General features: G+C 37.0%; 2 protein-coding genes across 2 annotated transcripts in view; both read right to left on the bottom strand.

Annotated features, from left to right (window-relative positions):
* Nucleotides 1-133, bottom strand: part of LOC107557852 (YEATS domain-containing protein 2-like) — a 41,063-nt gene extending 40,930 nt beyond the window's left edge. Inside the window, exon 1 of the mRNA XM_016241419.1 lies at nucleotides 34-133. Within this exon, the coding sequence (XP_016096905.1) occupies nucleotides 34-133 (100 nt within the window). The remainder of the gene's footprint in view (nucleotides 1-33) is intronic.
* A 3,238-nt stretch (nucleotides 134-3,371) lies between these two features.
* LOC107557851 (kelch-like protein 24) lies at nucleotides 3,372-23,336 on the bottom strand. The gene is made up of 8 exons (XM_016241417.1): nucleotides 23,313-23,336; nucleotides 21,357-21,569; nucleotides 20,200-20,315; nucleotides 18,641-18,825; nucleotides 13,105-13,223; nucleotides 7,131-7,319; nucleotides 3,637-3,825; nucleotides 3,372-3,551 (listed from the first exon to the last, which is right to left on the bottom strand). Exons 1-8 carry the CDS (start codon nucleotides 23,334-23,336, stop codon nucleotides 3,372-3,374), a joined length of 1,215 nt encoding a protein of 404 aa, XP_016096903.1.
* Between the last annotated feature and the right edge of the window lie 6 nt (nucleotides 23,337-23,342).

The following is a 23,342-nucleotide window of genomic DNA, read 5'->3' as shown; positions in this document are numbered from 1 at the left end:
TACTTTACATCACTGTTAGGAACCTAATCTTACCATTCTGCTCCACCACTTTACTCCTCTTGTTCTCCTGCACTTGAGTGATGTCCTCATAGTCAGGATCTTTGTCCTCTATTTTCCTTTTCACCCCAGACATGATCACTCATTGGCTGGACTGTAGACACAGTACACAACATGCCCCATAAACAACAACAACAAACGTATACAGCCGCACACAAAGGCTGAGTCTCAAAACGTAGTTGGCTGCTTAAGTTACCTGCTTGCTTATAATGTTCTAAAAGTGCGTCCTAGGTAGGCAGCTTGCTAGATTTTGAAACACAGCCCTAGTATATGAGCATACAAGTGTTATTACATTTCCTTGACAAACTGCTATTAGTTGTTGCAGAGGTTTCAAAATAACTAAAAACTGAAAGAAGACGCTGCCAATCGGACATACAGACCACGCTAAACAAAACAACAGCTTTTTAAGCAGTTATTGTAAAACTCTCACCACTGACGCTTTTCTAAACTGCGCAAAACGTGACGTAAACACGCACAAAAGTGGTCGGTGTGATTATTTACACGTTGAACGTACGCCGAATTTGCTGGTGAGATGTTTAAAGGTGAGGTGTTTAGCCGTTAGCTTGGGTTGGTCTCGCGCACACGAAAGTCTCGCGAGGACACACGAACTCGTGCAGGAGACAGCGCAGAGCAGCGCAGCGAGCGCGCGGTTTAAATGAGCTAGATTAGTTAGTAGATTAGAACTAGTTAAATTAGGTTTCAAACTGGGATCCAGGGGCCTCCAGTGGGTCCGTGGAAATATTTAGAGTAATAAGTAATACAATAAATATAAATAAATAAATCTAACAGCACTTTAATGAATAGGAAACAAAAGTAATGATGTAACATAATAGAAACTTATTTATTATTATTATGATTAATTTCTCACAATATAAATTGGGTCTTTATACAAGAAACTCAAACAATATAGATTAATTAATTTTTAAATTATGGTTGAGAATCACCATGTTTGGAGGTCTGTACCATCTAAAAGATTGAAAACCCCTGAGCAGAGAACTAAAATATGATATATTATATTTTTCAAATGATCTATTTTGCAAATATCTGCCTCAGATTTCAGTATCACATTGGTTCAAGGCGCACACTGCCTACCTGCCGCTTAACATCACGCATTTAAGCTTTCAGTTCATCTCAAGGATCTGCCAGGAGCAAATAAACTATGTTCTATTTACATGTAGTCCCAATAGTGCATTTCTTAAAATTATAGTCTGCAAGGAGACAGTCAGTATATGCTAGAAAATAGATGGACATTTTGAACCGAGTTAGGCCATGCTATATCCGAGCCTGACCAAAGAGTGGCGCAGAAAACCACATTTACAGCAACATCTCACCATGAAGTCAGAAGTGTAATTCTGCTCAGGCATGTTTAAAAAGCAAAAAGCACATATGTACTACTCTGGCATTAAATACATTTTCATTTTTTGGCAACTACTTATAAAAATGACTGTGGCAGTACTGCAGTATACACTCTTAAAAATAAAGGTGCTTCAAAAGGTTCTTCAAGCGATGCCATAGAAGAACCATTTTTGGTTCCACAAAGAACCATTCAGTCAAAGGTTCTTTAAAGAACCATCTCTTTCTTACCTTTTTGTAATCTGAAGAACCTTCTTTCGCCCACAATTAATCTTTTGTGAAACAGAAAGGTTCTTCAGATGTTAAAGGTTCTTTATGGAACCATTTAGACAAAAAGGTTCTTCTTTGGCATCGTGAAGCACCTTTATTTTTAAGAGTGTAGTGAAGGTAGATAGCAGTTGTATATTGCAACATTTCTCATTTAAACTTGATGTGCTAAAATAACTCAAACTCAAACTGAAATTAAATTAACAAAAACTATATAGTCATATATTAAAAAACCACAAACCAACAACAAACTACTAAAAATGAAAAAAAAAAGCCACAACAAAATGACTAAAATTTTAAAATAAAAACGGATTCAAAATATTAATAACATTTTTAATAGTATCTCAATGTTACTAAAATAACACTGTTGTGTACCTTGATTTAAAAAAAAGTCACGATACACCTACATGTTAAGAAACATTTGACATATTTTTCATATCATGTCCACTTTATTTGTATTTGCAATTTCACAGTCATGACTACTTGTATCTTTTTCTTTTCTCATAAAATAGTGCTTAAGTCATCCATTCCAAGCAGCTCTTTACACGTCAACACTTCGGCCTTAATCACCTGAGGGCCTCCACTTTGACTAATAATGAACATTACAGGAATTCACATTTTCATCATGCTTGTTGCTTCTCATCCCATATTTCCGTTCATAAAGGAAACTTCTCAGTAAGTTTAATTTGTCATGCCAGAGCAAAACGATTTAATTTAGCTAGAATCAGATTTTACAAAGCCAAAGGCACTTTTAACAGTTGCAACTGTCATGAAACATTGCCTCGGGTATGAACCTACAATCACAAAGCAACAATGCCTTGACACCTTGAGAGAAATCAGCGCTCAAGGGAAGGTCTTTCTTTTCTGTTCTGTCCTTTTGCTTATGCTTAAAGAAAATAAGGTTTTAGAGGTCAACTGAATACTGATTTTAAAAATATATTATTTTGGTTCATTTGAAAATGCCTTTAGCTACCATTAACACTATAGTAACTCTCCGCTCTGTTAAAAGATTTGTACAACATTTAAATACATTCTGCAGATTTCCTCTCAAAATTAGCACAGAAAATGCAAACAGTCTGGGCCTGTAGGCATGGGCTGAAACATGTATACAAGTACAGGACGAACAGTTTGAACTGAATTTAAAAATCTTGACCAGTTGTAAAGATGGTCATGGCTCCAGCGCTAATGAAATGAACAATTGCCAGGTATTATCTGGGTTAGATATGAGCTCACAATGGGTTCACAAGTGGTTATAGAATTTCTTGAGTAATTAAAAAAGAAAAACTCTGAATCTCAGACAAGACAAAAAATGAATAATAATAATAATAAAACTATATACACTTATTTGAATATGAAAGTTCATTAAATGCTAAATGCCTAATTCATCAAGGCAAATACATATTTTGTGTTCAGTACATTTTCATTTTTCTTTTGTAGAGTATATTTGTTTTATAGAACACTTAATATATGCTATCTTTGCTTCTAGTATATAAATCATCTTTAAAGCAAAGATATACAGGTATAGTTTTATATACACAAGATGTCAGCAAACAGCTAAACAATAATCCTTATTGTAACCACATAACTCATATTTCAATCCATGCTGGGAACTCGAACATTTCAATAAATTCAGTTTGTAATTCAGAACTTCCTGTAAACTGTAACATATGTAGTTGCTTTTGCTTGGACAATCGCTACGAATGGGGAAACATTTTTTTTTTTTTGTAGGAAATGGGACGAGGCATAGCAGCCGTGCATGTGATGATGCCAGAGGCCGGGTCGTAGCACACGATGTTGTCAGAGGCTTCGCCATTTTCTCCCCGTCCACCCAGGATGTAGATCTTTCCATTGCAAACTGACATACCGCAACTCTCCTAACCAAACAAAATATGCAAGAATATAATCAGTATATGGGACAAAATGACAGGAACTTTGAGGTTTTCACTAGGCTTCAGGTACCTGTCTGCTGAAGGTGTGGCCCACATGTATCCAGTGGTCCTGTGAAGGATCGTAGCAGTAGATGGACTTGGTGAGGCCACCACATACGTAGATGAGGTGATTGAGAGAAATGGCAGAGATATTGGGTTTGGTGATGGGAATACATGCCTTCAGCTGCCAGCTGTCTGACTCTGGGTCATAACACTGGACCTGAAACACAACGGAGAAAAGTTGTTTTATAATTTTGAACAGCCTTAAAATTCTAAACTATATATAAACCATTTCATTTCATTATTTTATCATTAGTTAGTTATTTTAGTATCGTCTATATACCATTATTGTAATATTCTGAATTAGTGTTTATTTAAATTTTTCATTTTAATATTAGTTTTAGTAATTTTGTATATACTTTTGACATTTGATCATATTTTTTTTCCATACTAGTTTTTGTTTTGTATTTCTATGCAGAAATATTTTTTTTTCAGTTCAGTCATTTTAGTACTTATTAAGTACTTATTTAGAACTTATTTCAGTTAGCTGCCAAGACAAAGTTTAAAGTTCTTCATTTAATATTTCTACTTCATTTTATTTCAGTTTTGAGTAACAAAAAGAAAAAGAAAAAAAGAGAGATTTTAACAGTATCGGTTAAGAATAACAGCACTGGGTCTTTCTTTTCAGCTTATGAACTTTATTTATTTGCTTGTTTATTCGTAACTTTGACACTTTATGTGTGTGCATACACAGAAATTAAACAAACATTCCTTTACTTTTTTAACATGAACATACAGGCATTATAACGGTGATCAAATACCATTGTCATAATCCCTTTGTAAATTCCTTTTAGTCATCTGCACAATGTCCCATTTAATAAGCTAAAAGCAGAGAACAGGGCCCGCGGGCGAAAAACCAGAACAAACTAAATCTAATATTTGCACTTTTTAGAGTAAACAATCTTTTTCTGTGCTGGCTGATGTATAGATTCAAGAAAGATTGACAATATGAATGTCACTGAAGACATGCACACTGACAGAGATTAAAGATATATTGTTGAAGAGACACCATTTGCAAATTCTCAGATGACAGATGCAGCACTTATATGGAAGAACATGCAACATTTTGTATAAGAGAGCTTTGTGTAAAACTATATCAGATCCTTCCCTTTCATGTATTTCTCTTTCTTTCTCTTTCGGTTCCAGATGGCAAGTAAAAAATGCAGTAATCTGAGCACTGGAAATTCAATGAGAGAAACCCATGTGAGATGTTACCCGAGATGGCAGCAGTGTCTGAGGACAAAAAGCTTAGCACACAGGCCCACCTGTCCACTAGGTTATAGTCCACCTGCACAAACACACACATTCAACTCCCCATCTGCCGTTAGCAGCCTTTCTGTTCAAAAAGATGCCCACATTTTAGGGGTTTCATGAGGCACATTACAGAGTTCAGCAGGACCCCTCTCATACACAAATCTCATACACATATCAAAGAATCCTTAAACAAATTACAGTTTCAGAAATGTATTAAGCAGCACAACTGTTTTCAACACTGATAATAGTAATAATACGTGTTTCTTGAACAGCAAATCAGCATATTAAAATTATTTCTGAAGGATCATGAGACACTAAAGACTGGAGTAATGATGCTGAAAATTCAGGTTTGCCACCAACTGAATAAATTATATTTTAAAATATATTAAAACAGAACATAGTTATTTTAAATGTCAATAATATTTCAAAATATTACTATTTTGCTGTATTTATGCAATCTTGAAGTTTTTTTTTTTAAAACATTACAAAATCTTATGAACAGTAGTGTATATGAGAAAATAATTACATTAAAATGAGAATTAGTCAAATATAAGATACAATCATTATGACAAACCCTAGTGAGCTGCTTCGCTGGCTGTTTAGCTATCTTCAGCTACCTTCTAAAAAAGCATCCTAACCAAAAACCAAAACAATACTCAAGTGACAAATCCATATGAAACTAATCAAAAATGTCTGAGGGAGAACAACTTTACTAGCAAACCAGTTCAGCCTAGTCCAAACACGCCACTCACTGGGGTTCAGAGCAGAGCCGGCGTGACTGGTTGGTTTAACTCTCTGCTGCTCTGGTTATGGTCTATTTGCACCATGAAGGCATCATATCGAACAGGAAAATCAGATGACAGTATAATTTAAAACTTACTGAAGTTGAACGTGTGGTTATTACATGTATCAGATTGACAGGTTTAAGGAAATATGGGATGCGACTACATTTGCCGAGCCAAAGACAAAAAAAAAAAAAAATTAATTAAAAAAATTTTTGTTAAAGGGGGCATATGATGCTTTTTTTAAAGATCATTATTTTGTGTATTTGGTGTAACAGAATATGTTGACATGCTTTAATGTTCAAAAAACACATTATTTTTCAAATACTGTACATTATTGTAGGTCCTCTATGCCCCGCCTCTCTCAAACGCTTCGTTTTCTACAAAGTCCCTCCTTCCGACAAGCGAAGTCTGCTCTTATTGGCCAACTGACCCAGTGCATTGTGATTGGCCGAACACCGCAAGCACTCGTCGGAAATGTAACGTCCCTTGCCATAATCGCGAGCTTCATCTTTCAAAATAAATGTAAAGACAGAGCCCGGAAGGGGAACACAGTCGTGTGACAGACACAGTGATGAAGCTGGTCTCTCTCCCTCTCTCTCTGTCTCTCACACACACACACACGCGCGCACGCACACACACACACACACACGATGCGCAAAACTCCGCATTTGAACAGTCAATAGCAAATACTTAAACCAATAACAAAACAGTAGCTGATTCAGAAGCGCCAGATTGTCATAGCAAAGTCAGAATTACCTCCTCTCCTAGGTTCACGAAATGGTTGTCCATAAAATGCATTGCTGTTCTGTTGTAAGTAATCTTAAAGATTCCTAAATGCATCTACTTTCAGAAGGCCAAATAAAGTGCTTTTGCTTTCGCCTAGAAACACACAGCGTCTCCCTGACATGGCTGCTTCAACACTAACTGCGGTTACTGAAACCACGCCTTCTTTCTTTGCGTGAACATTTGGGTGGCATTATGCTAATATTTCCACATAGTGAGGTAGATATGTGGGGGCATGTTAGAACGAGCCATTTTAGGGGGGCGTGGCAGTCTTAACTTTGATAAAGAATATCTCTTTGGTTTTGAGACTTTAGTCTTTGCAACTTCAGGGATCTTCTCTATGCACAATCAGCTTGTAACACTCCAAAGAGAAAGGAAAACTTGAAATCGCATCATATGACCCCTTTAAAAGGCCACACGTATGTCTGTTCTCAAACAAAAATCTTTTTTTTTTTTTTTATCCAAACACACCTACTCTAGAGCACTATTGGAAGGGTCTGTCAGCACTGAAAAGTCACCAGGCCTAAACTGCATTACCAGTGTTTTAGGTGAAGGAGAAAGACCTTTTAGGTTTGTAGATGAGCCCTGCCTAATTATATATTGTGTGTTTGTATTGAGTATTTTAGCATGGTTTCTCACTCACCTTACTGGAGCAGCTGTTTTCATAAGGTTCTCCTCCAATGACGAAAAGTTTTCCCGCACAGCTTGTGACCGCCGGGCAGGAGACGGCTTCTTTCATGGGGGCCACCTTAGTCCAGCGGTTGGAGAAGGAGTCATACACCTCCACGTTACTGAGACAAGTCTGCCCATCATAACCTCCAACTGCATACACCTGCAGGATCCATACACAGATATGTTCACCTAGCTATTGAAATTATTACATTTAGATAATCAAACACTAAAAGAAAACTATTAATTTTTAGAGAAAATACACGCACACAAAAAATACAATTAAATTGTATAAGTTTTATTTGCAATTTGAAAAAGGCAATCTTGCAAATGGTAATTGATCTGTGCATATTTCTCTCCTGATTCAGACAAGATGACTTTTACACTGGAGAGAGCAATATTATGGATAGGGTTCTCATATTTTAGCCAGAATCAACAGTTTGATGATGGATTTCTTTCTTACAAACATGCAGTTTTTCACTTCACAAGACATTAATAGAAGGACTGGAGTCGTGTGGATTACTTGTAAATTACAGTGATGTTTTCATCAGCTGTTTGAACTCTTATTTTGACGGCACCCATTCACTGCAGAGGATCCATTGGTGAACAAGAGGTGTAATGCTAAATTTCTTCAAATTTATTCCAATGAAGAAACAAACTCATCTCATCTAAATGGCCTGAAAATTTCAGCAAATTTTCATATTTGGGTGAACTATTCCTTTGATGTTTACTTAATTTATTGTCAAATTAATTTGCAAATTATTATTTTGCCAAAACAATAAATAGTGACAGTTTAATAACAGAGATCAAACTTAAGCATCACATTTCCCTAGCTCATGGCTGGAGTTTCTCCGTAGCGGTTTAAAGACAAGCACTCCTCGTATCCTCTCCACATTCAGCTTTATCCTCAAACTGACACAGCAGAGGAAGTGTGGAAGGGCCACAATAACACTGACCCACATTAAAGCTGTTCAACAGGAAACCTGTTCAACAGAGAGGAGAAACAACAGATTGCCGTTGCCTAAGGCCACGTGTAACGCAAAGACACATACAGACAAATGACCTCTGACCTAAGAGGCTAAAGTTCTCTTATTCACTGATGATTTAAACCGTCACACCCGTCTTCACTCAAATGCACTAAATTGGCATTCATTTAAATGAAATCCATAACCTTATACTTATTTATTAAAAGGAAAGTAATTGAATCCATAATAAAATGTCAATTGTGCCTTTTATTCCATGATAAATATATGGTGATTACTAGTCTAGTTCAAGTTGCAATTTGGCATGGTACTTTATAAAATAAAAAAATAAAACAATCAGATCAGGATTTGAATCCCACCGTCTTTGCACGCTAAAAACTTCAAAGTCATTTTATACAGAGCTGCACAAACAAGATAAGAGAATGTTGGATGGATATACAGGAATGAAATAAAGTAAGATATGCAATCAAACATGATTTCCTACCATCTAGCTGTACAAGCATTCACCATTCTGTTATCTTGCTTAAACTGTAGTTGTTACCCTGATTGTGTTTTAGCAAAACACTAAAGAGATTCTTCTGAAATGTCAAGGAAAGAGACTCATTTCACGACCTGACCTTAGTTATGCATTTGGCATGCAAAAATGGGCATAAACAACATTCATTCATTCACACACTTGCATTTGTGGTTTACGGGGACTCTCCATAGGCATAATGGTTTTTATACTGTACAAACTGTATTTTCTACTGCACATTTGTACAAACTGTACATTTGTGTTCTCATAAACCATATATACCAGAACACACACACAGGTTTGTTTTTGTGAATTGTGGGGACATTCCATAGGTGTAATGGTTTTTCTACTGTACAAACCATATTTTCTATTGCCCTACACCAACCCTACACCTAAACCTACTACCCCTTACAGGAAACTTTCGGCATTTTTAGATTTTCATAAAAACTCATTCTGAATTATTTATAAGCCTTTTGAAATATGGGGACACTCAAAATGTCCTCATAAATCACCTTCTCGTTGTAATACCTATATCATACCCATGTCATTATACAAATTTGTGTCACACACAACACAACACAAAATTAAATGCATAAAAGAAAATTCCTAAGGTAAAAAATCTGATGGATGGAATGAAAACATTTAAAGGGAAAGTTCAGTGAAATACAAATTCTGCAGCATTATTTGCTCACCCTCATGTCATCGTGTTCCACTGAAGAAAACGTCATACAGGTTCAGGACAACATGAGGACGTAAATAAATGTTAACAAAACTTTTATTTTTGGGTGAACTATTTCCTTTAAAATGGAAATCCATAATAAATCACCTTCTCGTTGTAATACCCATGTCATACCCATGTCATTATACAAATTTGTGTCACACACACACACACACCACAAAATGAAATGCATAAAAGAAAATTCCTAAGGTTAAAAATATGGTAGATGGAATGAAAACATTTAAAGGGAAAGTTCAGTGAAATACAAATTCTGCAGCATTATTTGCTCACCCTCATGTCATCGTGTTCCACTGAAGAAAACGTCATACAGGTTCCCATCATAACCATAATAAAATGTCAATTGTGCCTTTTCTTGCATGATAAATATATGGTGATTACTGTCTAGTTCAAGTTGCAATTTCGCATGGTACAAAAAATGTAAAAAATAAAAAATTAAATTTCAGATCAGGATTTGAATCCCACCGTCTTTGCACATTAAAAACTTCCAAGTCATTTTATACAGAGCTGCACAAACAAGATAAGAGAATGTTGGATGGATATACAGGAATGAAATAAAGTAAGATATGCAATCAAACATGATTTCCTACCATCTAGCTGTACAAGCATTCATCATTCTGTTATCTTGCTTAAACTGTAGTTGTTACCCTGATTGTGTTTTAGCAAAACACTAAAGAGATTCTTCTGAAATGTCAAGGAAAGAGACTCATTTCACGACCTGACCTTAGTTATGCATTTGGCATGCAAAAATGGGCATAAACAACATTCATTCATTCACACACTTGCATTTGTGGTTTACGGGGACTCTCCATAGGCATAATGGTTTTTATACTGTACAAACTGTATTTTCTACTGCACATTTGTACAAACTGTACATTTGTGTTCTCATAAACCATATATACCAGAACACACACACAGGTTTGTTTTTGTGAATTGTGGGGACATTCCATAGGTGTAATGGTTTTTCTACTGTACAAACCATATTTTCTATTGCCCTACACCAACCCTACACCTAAACCTACTACCCCTTACAGGAAACTTTCGGCATTTTTAGATTTTCATAAAAACTCATTCTGAATTATTTATAAGCCTTTTGAAATATGGGGACACTCAAAATGTCCTCATAAATCACCTTCTCGTTGTAATACCTATATCATACCCATGTCATTATACAAATTTGTGTCACACACAACACAACACAAAATTAAATGCATAAAAGAAAATTCCTAAGGTAAAAAATCTGGTAGATGGAATGAAAACATTTAAAGGGAAAGTTCACTGAATTACAAATTCTGCAGCATTGTTTGCTCACCCTCATGTCATTGTGTTCCACTGAAGAAAACGTCATACAGGTTCAGGACAACATGAGGACGTAAATAAATGTTAACAAAACTTTTATTTTTGGGTGAACTATTTCCTTTAAAATGGAAATCCATAATAAATCACCTTCTCGTTGTAATACCCATGTCATACCCATGTCATTATACAAATTTGTGTCACACACAACACAACACAAAATTAAATGCATAAAAGAAAATTCCTAAGGTAAAAAATCTGGTAGATGGAATGAAAACATTTAAAGGGAAAGTTCACTGAATTACAAATTCTGCAGCATTATTTGCTCACCCTCATGTCATCGTGTTCCACTGAAGAAAACGTCATACAGATTCAGGACAACATGAGGACGTAAATAAATGTTAACAAAACGTTTATTTTTGGATGAACTATTTCCTTTAAAATCGAAACTCATTTCAATCCTCCCTCTAAAGAGCTACAAACATCATGAAAGCCAAGCAAATGTGTCTGTAAACAACTATAGAGCAGAATGGGCATTGGGCGGACGGACACACACACACACACACACACACACACACACACACACACACACACACACAGAGAGAGGAAAAGAGAGAATTACAACAACTGTTTTCCAAGAAAAAAGTCTCAAGAGAGCATTCTGTGCGTGTCTTTCTCTCTATGTGTATGAACAGAAAACATTACATCCAAGCAGGCAGAATGTTACACCCCCTGCATGTGTAATGAAATGCATGTGTTTAAAAGATTCACAAACTCCCAAAATAAAACACCAAAAAGACCATCACAACAAAACATGAAAAACCCACACACAATTCACAGGAAGTGAAGCATGCTTCTGCATAAGACAAACACAACACACAACAATTGGGGCAGCTAATTTCTACAAAATGATCAGTTAAATGGCAACAGCACAATCTGATTAGAGCTGTAAACATCTGATCAAAATAGCCCTAAACACACACTAAAAGCTTGATTATTAAAATGTGGCATCTGTACACGGAAAATGTTGTTCTCTAAAAACGTTTTTTTTTTTAGTTTATTTCTCTTAACCCACTGCCAAAATGTTTTTGTCTTGTTTGAAGCATAAACCACACTACATTTTAATCGCATATATTCTTAAAACAAACAAAAAAATAACAATTTGCCATTGCCAATGAGGTAAGAAAAAACTCAATCACAATATATTACCTGAAAATCGCTTAATATTAATATCCCATGCATTTTTTTTTTCAGATAATCCTATTTTAAGGATGTTTTATATATAAATGTGTGTGTGTATATATATATATACATACACACACACACACACACACACATTTACACATTTATTTATATACTGTATACATATATATTGTCACGAATTCGGTCCATGGACTTCCGTTTATTCACCACCAGATGTCACCCTTTCCATTACATTGACTCTCGCACTACAAACTGTTGCATAGGACCCCGGACTACATATCCCATCATTCTTTGCACGATTTGCACACTGCACTGATTGCACACAGCTGTTTCTAATCACCTCACTCACTATATAACACCCACTCTAACCACCTTTCTCGGCTGAGTATAGTTTAGCCTGTACCCCTCTCAGAGTCTCCGTGTTTTCCTTGTTTTGCCTTGCCTGTTTCTGCAGTATCTGATCTTTGCCTGTTTTCCTGGATTTCTCCCTCTCGTCTTGCCCCTGTGATTCTGTCTGCCGATCGGTGACCTACGCCAGCCCTAGGACTATTCTTGTGTTTTTGCCCGCCATATACCCGTTTGCCATTGTTCGACCCTGCCTGTTATACCACATCTCTTTGAATAAAGCTTGCAGATGGATCCACACGTCTCACGTCTCGTCGGCCCCGTTACATATATACATTTTTACCATATATAAATATGGGAAGACGACCAATTGGAACAGGAGATTGTCATATGTTATGGCACATCTAAGAAAAAAAAAAAACTGTCTTTTGCAGTGTTGAAAGTGCAGCAAACGTGTATTAAAACTGCAATATTTGAAGATAATATTTTATCTTAAAATCTCTCTCAATATTAATTATGGAGAACAAAGAGAAGAGGAAATCTGAGTAATTCTAATACAGGGCTAACTATGATAAGGAAAAACAAAGGAACAAACAGGGGTGGGGATGCCTAAAATAAAGCCAAAAACATCTTTCTCTATCATCATCAAGTAGCCATGTATTTGAACCTATTAAAACTATTTTTTTTCCCCAAGCAACACTTAAATTACAAATATTTATTTACATTAGATGTTTTACCAGTGCAACACACAGGTGCAAATCCTGCATAATTTTCTCCATACGGTCACACTGCAGTAAAGGAAGTGTGCCTTTGATTTAGGAAATGGGACACTGGGACTGGAAACACACACAAGCACACCACTCCCTCTCACCTTCCCCAAAAGGACGGTCATCTTATGTCTCCAGCGACCCTTATTAAGAGAAGCCACTCTGATCCAGATGTTAAGCTGAGAGTTATACATCCAGACGTAACTGCTGTTGATGCGTCCACCTGTAAAAACAACCACAGCATTAACAACAGCATAAGCAAGCTCTGTGTGTGTGTGTGTGTGTGTGTGTATGTGTGTGCAGGTCAACTCTGTATCCAAAAATCAGCTAAACCTGACAAACCCTCCCTTTGGGGATACTTGAGGATATCCTCATTTGTAGAAACAACAAACAATTTTTTATTTTTTTTTTTAAATGTAAAAATGCTAAAAGTTTTCTGTGATGGTTAGGTTTTAGTATTTATAACTGCTCAGTATAAAAACAATAGAAGTCTATGGAATGACCCCATTTAGACAGACAAGTGAGTGTGTCAGTGTTGTTATTCCTAACAAAAAAACAAAACATCTGAAATAAATTTAAATTGAAATATTATATAAACAATTTAAATGAAATTTTAAAAAGCTGCTTTGGCAACTAACTGAAATAAACAAGTTTATGTATTGAAACAATTATTAAATCCAAAAATGATTTAAAAAAAAAAAAGGTAACTACAAATATATTTATAAAAACTGACAATACAAATGACAAAAGCATAACAAAATTACTAAAATGTAAACTACCATTTAAAATACAAACAGAAAATATTAGAACAAATAATTATAAATATTTTAAGATATGCTATAATATTACATACATAATACTAAAAGAACGTGTATGTGTGTGTTATTGAACGCATTTGCACAAGTATAACATTTTATAAAACCGTTTGCATATAATCCGTTTACATTGAAGACAAAAAGTATTTTGAGACTTTCTGGGTGTCAAACATTTTCTGACCTAATATGATGATCTATTACTCTACCAGGACATCTTGAGGGGAACTGACTTAGTACATCCACTAAAAATCACCTTGAGACCAAACATTGCAGAAATGGCTCAGAAAAGTGAAGTTAGTTCTGAGCATCATTTGATTTATCAATGACATTCCTAACATTTTTAACTGACGTAAGTGTGACTTAAGTGTCCAGATACTTTTTGGGGCCACTGCATAGCTTTGGAATAGATGCATAATTTTGCAAACAGGTTATTAATTCTCCGTTTCAGACAACACCATGTCTGTAATTACACAAACCACAGCGCTTCACCTGTGTTCCTGCTAAACAGAAATTCTCCCTCTGATCTGAACGTCCTTTCTTGTTATCATCTAAGTTTATCTAAACCCGCTGAGGGCTGTTCTATTCTGTGTCACTTCACATCTCGGCCAAATGGCTGGTTATCATCCAAACAGCAGGTCTGAGACAAGCTCTAACAGTCCTTCTCTCCCACACACACGCTAAACACCTGGGAGCAGGCCGCTCCACTTTAATTCTGTTTACAGACTTAGATAATGAAGGTCTGAAAAGTTCTCAAACAGCATATGAGGCCTTTCTTCCCTCACAGTACAGTCAAAGTCCCTCAAGGTAGGTCAGTGCACTAGATGGTCATCTTGGTAATGCTTTACCTATTTTCAGTGCAGGAAATACTGGTATCATAAATTTAGCCTCTTTAGCTCATATCAGGGAATGCTCATGAGTGTTGAAGTAAATAAACTCAAAATAACCAGCTGTTTTTAACTGAAAGACTGGGGAAAAGTAAAAAAGGGAAGCTCAAAGAAGGAAAAAGAGGAGGTAGAAAAGAAATGAAGAACGTTTTTGAGGAAGTACAAGCGGCACAACAACAACCACAGTGCTCATAAACTCTATTAGTGCATTAGCTGAGCAACTGTCTGGTAAACAAAGACAGATTCAATTAAGTCTAATTAAAGAGGATGTTCTTGCTTTGTCCTCTAATACTGAGTAAACATAATAAAGACTGGCTTAAGTTCTTTTATAGTTTGCTCGACTGTCATAAATATCCCCTGACAAATACCATCGGGCCTTTGTGACATTCATTCAGACTGAAGACCAGACAAACCGACTTTTAAGACGGAGTCGGTCTCCAGATGACACTTCACATGTTGTCACTAAGCTTGTTTAAAGCAGGCACTTTCAGATGCAAAACCTGCAGGTGAACAGTAAAGCTAGTCATTAACGGAAACACTGCTTGACATGCTGAAGAGATGTAGCTTTAAATCTACTTTGGATAGTCCTGAATGTTATAGAGGCATAAGGGTAAAAACAGCCAATCATTTTGACTACTGTTCATTCCTTTCCATTCCTTTATTCCTTTCCTTGTCTCTTTAAAACTGACATTTTTAGTTCATTGTTTATTTTTCTACCAGACCTTTCTGACATATATTAAAAATCCTGAAAAATGAGTGTAATCGGAGTTATTTACACTTGCAAATAACAATACCTTTGCATTATGCAATGGCACGAATGGTGTAAGCCCCAGATGTGATTTATGATTAGCGCCGACCCTGTTCATTAGCCTCCTAAAATGGGCAACTGTGAAAAGGAAATGTCAAATTAGTATACGTTCATTCAAAACTTAGGTTCATTCCTAGAAACACTGAACCACCAAGACTGTAGGATATGACTTTTGACAGAAGAGAGGGACAGATTTAGTAAGACGCCTTTGAACTTGATGCTGGAGGCTGGCCAACTGCAAGTGCACGCGAGAACAGCAATAAGAAGTGCGTGTTTATGAGTGTGTGAGAGACCGAGAGAAGGGCAAACCTGACACGTGAGAACATGAGAGTGAAAACACAGCTCTATTCATGGAAATCAGACACACCAAACACACTCCGTACTACTTCATGTTTTTAAAGAGCTAAACAATGGCTCTAGTAGGAGAAGAATAAGAATGACACAATTCAGAATTCCTCCTTATGGCATCTAGCTTGTTTAAACAAAAACACACATGACCTAAAAGAATTTAGGTCAAGTTTAAATGCATAAAACGTCAAAGTTACAGAAACTCCTCAAATGCATGACCTGTATATGTAGCCAGTGACCCTAGATGACGTGATGCAATAACCTTACCAACATCTGCAGCCAAAAACTGCAGATCATTACTGGAACTAGGGCTGTCGCGATAACCGCAATATTGTAATACCGCGCTATTGACGAGCCAACCGCAGAGGAAGGAAAGCAACTGCAGTGTTCACGTTTTTTGTTTTTGTTTCATGAGGCTGTGGCCTTCTTGTTTTACAATTCATCACTGTGTATTGAATATTAAATAAATTAATAATGATACAAGAGTGTTACGAGTGTCATTTCCCGCGAACTGTTTGTATCCGGGGTTTCGTTTACGGATCTGCTGTCTGGCGAGAGCTACGTTACAGTATCTTCAGTCAAACCCACCCTGAAACTCCTGACAGAAGATATGCTTAAACCATCAAATGAGGATACCACATTAACATCGGACATAAAGCACAAAATGTGCAGTGTTCTACAGGGGAAGTATGAACCAGCTGCCTTACAAAAACTTTTGGAAAAGGCCTGTTTTTTAGATCCTCGATATAGGGGCAATTATATCAATGACACGGAGACAAACTTCAACATCATTGAAGAGATGGTGGGAGAGGAGGACGAAGGGAGTGCTGCCAGTGCATCAGTGGTTGGAGACGAAGGGCACGCGGTGGTGCCACCTGCAGCAAAGAAAAAGACTCTTGGAGACCTGCTGAAGTCACGGACAACCTCTGCATCAGCGCCCATACCCAAGAGAGTGCGAGCAGATAACGAGTTCACGCGCTACCTGTAGGAGGAGTGCATAGACTCCAACGTGAATCCACTGTCCTGGTGGCGCGATAATCAGTCTAGATTTCCGCTGCTGTCCAAAGTCACGCGCAAATATATGTGTATTTGTGCAACGAGCACACCGTCGGAAAGGGTTTTCAGTGCCGGCGGGAATATTGTTACCCCCATGCGATCCTCCCTGAAACCACATAAGGTTAATATGTTGGTTTTCCTAGCGCAAAACAAGGACATGATAACCCAGGTCTAAATCACATTCGTTAACGATTAAATAATATTTAGTTTATTCTCTGTATTTTCACTTAGGCCAACACTTTGTTTTCATGTGATACTTTAGAATTCTTTCGTTTTTCAAATTGCAAAAAGGTTTTTCTTATTGCTTGTTTTCATTTGATACTTTAGAATTTTTTTTATTTCTTTTGTTTTTTAAATTGGAAAAGGCATGTTCTTATTGCTGTTTGGCATTTAACAATAAACAAAAATGTTTTAAAACGTGTCTCTCTGTCAGTTAAAAAGCAACAATATATGCTACATAATAACTCAACAAAAGAGCTTTGTATGCAGTAAAATCAGGATAAATAAGGTTTGTTAAAAAAATAAATAAAAAAACCACTCTGCGGTAGAACCGCATATCGCGCTATTGAGCCACCGATAATAACCGCAAGGGAAATTTTCTAACCGCGACAGCCCTAACTGGAACTATTCTGAAACTCTTGGCACAAATACTCCCCCAAGATGCCGCTTGCCCATGCCAGTTAGAGATTAAAATGTCTCGAGCACTCAGCCAATGCTAGAGTTTGCCAGAAGAGAACAGCCCTTGATACATTGGCTGGTCAAAGAGGCAGCTGTTGTATTTTCCTCAAATCATAAACAGCTGTTCCAGAAATGTCCTCACAAACAAGGCATTTGCTAAACCCGCCTAACAAAACCCTGGACTAATTAGTCCAACCCATCTAAACAACAACAGAATTTGCTCAATGAAGCTCAACCGAATGATGAATTTAAAAGTAGATGCTTATATTTTCTATGTGAGTGGTGCTTGCTAGAAATGGTTGCTTACTGGCACAATTTTTAAGAGCCCATTCCTAAGTATCTATGATATTCTGATCCCCATACATGGTTTGGGTCCAGTCTTCAAAAAAGTTTTATTTGAACAGTTTTCAACCTGTGAGGTGGTATAAGTCGGATCACTTAGAAAGGTTACAGCACACCTTTCCCCCACACTTCACACAGTAATAGTCTTATCAGTAGGACACTTCAAATGTTTTTAGGGTAAAAGTAAACAAAACAGTTAAAATTGCAAAAACTGCGGTTAAATTTGCATATTTGACATTTTTATAACATGTCATTTATGTTCCAGGCAGACATCAAGACTCTTCCCTAATGTGTAAATCTGGGCGAATCTACTTTTATAGGAAGTTTCACATGCCCTGTGCCAACAACACAGCTCAAAAGAGTGTGTGTTTGTGTGTGTGTTCAGGTTCCACAGAACTAGACTCTTTCTGATCAGTCACTGTGACCAAGTACAGGACACACCAGTACCAAAAATACAGCAAATATCACCATGTCCTAACCACACTTTATCGGTTTCCAGCCTCAAGTCATTTTTCCGTCTGAAGTTAAAACAAAAATACTGCATTATGTACCAAAATCACAACCAATTAGAAAATAAAGGGTGCTTTATATACAGCTATGACAAGGACTTTGGACCAATGAGGCTTTACTGTGGGTGGGGCTACTCAAAAACAGAAAACAAATTACCGCGCAATTAATCATTTGTCACATAGGAATAAGAGGATCTCACCTGACACAATAATGTCATTGCGGAGAGCGCACACTGCATACTCAGACTTAGTGTACTCAGGGTGTTTAGCAAGAGACGTCCACTCTCCCGTCACGGGGTCGTAACATTCTGTGTATGGCAGATTGAAACTCCCCATTCGCTCACAGCCTCCCACCACCACAATGACCTCAGAGAAACCAGTAGACCTGCAGACGACAAAAAAATACATAAAAAAAACCCAACAACAATATTAGATAAGCATGGGCTTTAAAGAGGTGACATCATCAGAAAGTAGTTATGCTTCATTCCTGCTAAGGTACAATGAGATTCGGCAATGATTCATTGGAGAATGAATCCTCTTCCTAGACACTGTCACAAGCTAGAGGCCCACATAACTCACAAAACAAACTAATTTATTTACTGCAGTTAAAAGTTTCTTATTTCTAGACAATAAAAAGTGCATGTATTTAATTTATATTAAATACAAAACCAAACGTACAAACCACTGACAAAACCGTTGTCTGAAATATTACAACACTATGTGGTAAAGCTTCAAGGCCTTCACTTTTATGTGTGTAGCACAGAAAAATCTGAATACGCCCTGTACAGTGAATGTGTGTGAATTTCTGGTTTGGGTTTGGGCTGTATGTGTGCATTTTTTTTAATCACTAAATCATTTTTGAAATATGCATGCATGAAAAAAGCATGCTCATACATTTTCAAGCCCTAATAAAAAATACTGACTCCAAACACACATATCGCTTCTAAATACACATGTAGATCCCATATTAGGATACTGACACTAAATACAGAAACTCCATATCAAGATACCGCCTCCAAGTACAGATTACACCTCCCCACATCTGACTCCTATAAAGATACTACCCTAAAAATACACAAAAATTACTTTTCCTAAATAAATACTGCCTCCAGAGCAAGACATGCTGCCACTAAACAAAGACATGCTTTCTAATTCTGAGCCTTCTTTTAAGTCGATGCTTTCTACAAACAGAAGTACTTAATGATCTCTTCACTCATGATATCAGTCAAGTGAGTTTGTAGAAATGGACTATATTTGTTCTGAAGAAAACGTGAGTGGTGCCTGCCCATGCAAAAGTCACCGCCATAATGCCAGGATGTTGTTTTGCAGTTGCTAAAGTGTTTTGTGTGGTTGTTAGTGTGGTAGGTGATATTCTGGTCTCAAGAAATGGCATCCCTCCTGCAATGCCAGTTTAAAAAAAAAAAGCGACTTCCCGGTAATCATAAATCCGTTAGCTTACAAGTAATGGCACACATCTCTTCAGCTGCACTATTTGAGCTATCATTCGCATAAGTAAGAGCAAAAAAAAAAAACGGAGATGAATTATGCACTGAAGTTACTAAAGTTTACGCCCAAAGTCTACCTTTTCTGGTTAACAAATGGAGGTGTATTTAAGGACGGCCAGTTTCACTTTATCTGTGAATTGCATGTAATTTTAGTCCCTCACAGGAAAAAACTATTTCATGAGCAAAATGTGATTTGTTTTTTATAAGAGCAAATCATCTTATCAGCCAATTTTCAGTCACAAACATTTGTGCACCTTCGGGGTCTGGCTCGTGGCGACATCATCTCATTGCCAAGTATGTGATAGCGACGTGCTTCATGCAGCAGCTGGTAACATTCTGGAGCATTCTGGATCAGTTTATCGCCTTCCACCTGCAAAATATAATCACATTCTTAATGCTTGACTTTAAATTGGCTCCCTTATATCTGGCTTCCTGTAGAGTCCATGTATCTTGTTTAAATAATCTTGTTGCATTACAACAATAAGGAAAGAGCTTTGACTTGGCAAACATCAACACACCTGCCGATAGTTTTCAAGTGAACCCCATGATCTTGATTAACTGGTTCAGGTGTGTTTGATCATCATTGAAGAGAAATGCTGCACTCCATTTATACTCAGAAGTCTGAAATTCCGCGTTCCCAGTAGGAACTTTTCATTGGAATGTCCCCTCAAGTCAGAGTTCCGAATTGGAAACTCGGAGGAACTGCAACAACCCCAACTTCAGAATCCAATCTGGCTGCTCAGTGCATCAATAGAAGTGAAACAGTAGTAATATATTGTTTATTAGCACTTATGTTTGTCTGCGTCACAATAAACTCAGTGGTGCACACGATATAATCCAACCTCTGTGTGTGGACATGACTCATCGGAATTATCTGTGTTAAATATCACTTTTTAATGTGTTTTTATCAACTGGTATAGAAGTTGGTTTTCCAACTCGGGTCTGACATCATTCCAAGCTCCGACATTCAACTTCCGAGGTAAATGGAGCGCAGCAACACTGCAACTAGCCAAATCTCAAGGCCATGCTTTATCTGGTTCCGTAATTTTAGGACCATGCCATACCCAACGTAGGGTTCATTTTCACAACAAACCAAGGCTGATTTTATGATTCTATGATCATAAAATCAGAGTGCGACAGGGATGATGTTTCTTGTGTTCATTTGTGAAGATTATCATGATGAACAAGATGTGTAAGGGTCATAAACTTTTGTTGGTCACAGAGCTTATTTCCTGCAATAATCCAACAGCCAACAAAAAAATACCCCACCCAGTCAAGGGAACCAGGGTTATGCTAACTGTTGGCCTAAAATAATGTCATCTCTGCAGCACTCTATAAACATCAGCACATATCTGGATTTGTTGAACTAAAAAAGATCTTCTGTTCAAATGAATTTGAATGTGCCACTCACCGTCTGTACAAAATAGTTTGGGTGAAGGAGAGCCAGTCGGACATGTTGTAGCAGATCTTTCAGCATAGGTCTGCGGTACTCCACGCCATGGTAGACCCAAAGCATCACTGCCTCGAACACCACCTCCTCCCTGCCAATGCACAGCTCATCGCTGGCCAAGTATGCCTCCAGCTCATCCTTGTGGAGGTCTAGAAACTCCTCATGCTGAGCCACCTAGAGCACACTGAAATGTGTCAAGACGTGACCAGTAAAAAAAAAAACAAGCAAACAAACAAAAAAATCTATTCCTTAAGGCAATAGTGCACTGACATAAAAGGAACATTGATTCTTTGTGTTAAGAGATAAAGTGAGTGAGTGAGCAAGAGAGAGAGAGGAAGAATTTGCGCAATCTTTTTTTTTTAAGTCACTCAGGTTTGTTTTGTTTTTGGAAGTAGAAATAAAGGAACATAGATGGTTGCTCAATATTTCCTCCACAGCTAAAACGGGTTGACAGCAAAACGTGCTTTAGAGCACACTGAAATGTGTCAAGACGTGACCAGTAAAAAAAAAAAACAAGCAAACAAACAAAAAAATCTATTCCTTAAGGCAATAGTGCACTGACATAAAAGGAACATTGATTCTTTGTGTTAAGAGATAAAGCGAGTGAGTGAGCAAGAGAGAGAGAGGAAGAATTTGCGCAATCTTTTTTTTTTAAGTCACTCAGGTTTGTTTTGTTTTTGGAAGTAGAAATAAAGGAACATAGATGGTTGCTCAATATTTCCTCCACAGCTAAAACGGGTTGACAGCAAAACGTGCTTTGTGAGTACTGAACATACATATGTGAGGACATCATATACATGACATGAGAGCAATCATGTGCGATTTCTACTCCATTAAAGGCTTTTAGCCACAGAGAAAGAAGTGTTTAGAGAGACCATCTTTCTAAATAGCTTGCTGAAAAATCCAGCTTAAGATGACTGCTGGTTTTTAGCTGGTCTAAAGAGGTCATTAGTTGTTTGAGGCTGCATGAAAGCTAGTCCAGACATTATGTTCCAGTAATCATCCTAGCTGTTTTGTTGCTGGTCTAAGATGGTCCATGATGGTCTATGATGGTCCACCAGTGCTCAGCAGGCAAGATATTTTCATGCAGTTTCTGAATAAACATTCAGTCTCAAAACTTACAGCTGCCTACAAAAATGAACTCAATACCACAAAAAAAGTGTAAAAGCCGTCAAAAAAATCACAAATGCAGACAGAGTTTTATGTTTACGCGGTGCGTTGTAATTATGTCCCCACTGGATGCAACAAATGCCTCGTTTATAATGAGTTTTAATGTTTATGTCTCGTCGCTTCGACCGGGACACGGCATCAACAGTATGTGAGGGGCGTAATAATTCCGTCACACGCTTGAGGTATTCGGCCAATCATAACGCACTGGATAGCTGGCCAATCACAGCACACCTCGCTTTTCAGACCGATGAGCTTTGTAAAAATCGACGCGTTTCAAAAAGGCGGGGCATAGAGGAGAAACCATAATGTACAGTATGTGGAAAGTAATGTGTTTTTTGAACCGTAAACACATTTCATTACACCAAATACACAAAATAATGTTCTTTTTAGCAGCATCATATGACCCCTTTAAGAAAATTACATGGTTTACATAGTCAAAATACAATAGTTGCTACAGTTATTGTTTCTACAATAAACTATAGTAACCTGGTTTAAGCAACCGCTGTAATAAAAAAAAAAAATTACAAAATGAGAGATTTTAAAAGCGTCGTATACATTAAAAGCCTCATAGTAATTTCTTATATTTACAGTAGTACATTAGTTACAGTAGTACAGTAGTTACATCTACTGCTTCTGACTGAACAAGTATATGAAGGCTGGGATTTCTTTTTTTTTTGATGATAGGCTAGAAATAGAGTTTTTAGTAACCAAAATACATAGTAAACACCATAAGTAAATGCATAATACCATATTAAACACAATAAATGCCATTATTAC

Source organism: Sinocyclocheilus grahami, unplaced genomic scaffold, assembly GCF_001515645.1.
Source record: "Sinocyclocheilus grahami isolate Dianchi unplaced genomic scaffold, SAMN03320097.WGS_v1.1 scaffold622.1, whole genome shotgun sequence".
Classification (NCBI taxonomy): Eukaryota; Metazoa; Chordata; class Actinopteri; order Cypriniformes; family Cyprinidae; genus Sinocyclocheilus; species Sinocyclocheilus grahami.
Note: the sequence above shows the minus strand (reverse complement) of the source record. Positions and strands in the feature narration are given on the sequence as shown.

Coding starts and splice junctions, on each gene's coding strand:
- LOC107557851 (XM_016241417.1), bottom strand. CDS start 23,336: ATGGCATTTATTGTGTTTAATATG. Junction 7,320..13,104: donor TGACCGTCCTTTTGGGGAAG/GTGAGAGGGAGT, acceptor TGGATCCTGCAG/GTGTATGCAGTTGGAGGTTA. Junction 3,826..7,130: donor AAAACAGCTGCTCCAGTAAG/GTGAGTGAGAAA, acceptor GTTGTGTTTCAG/GTCCAGTGTTATGACCCAGA.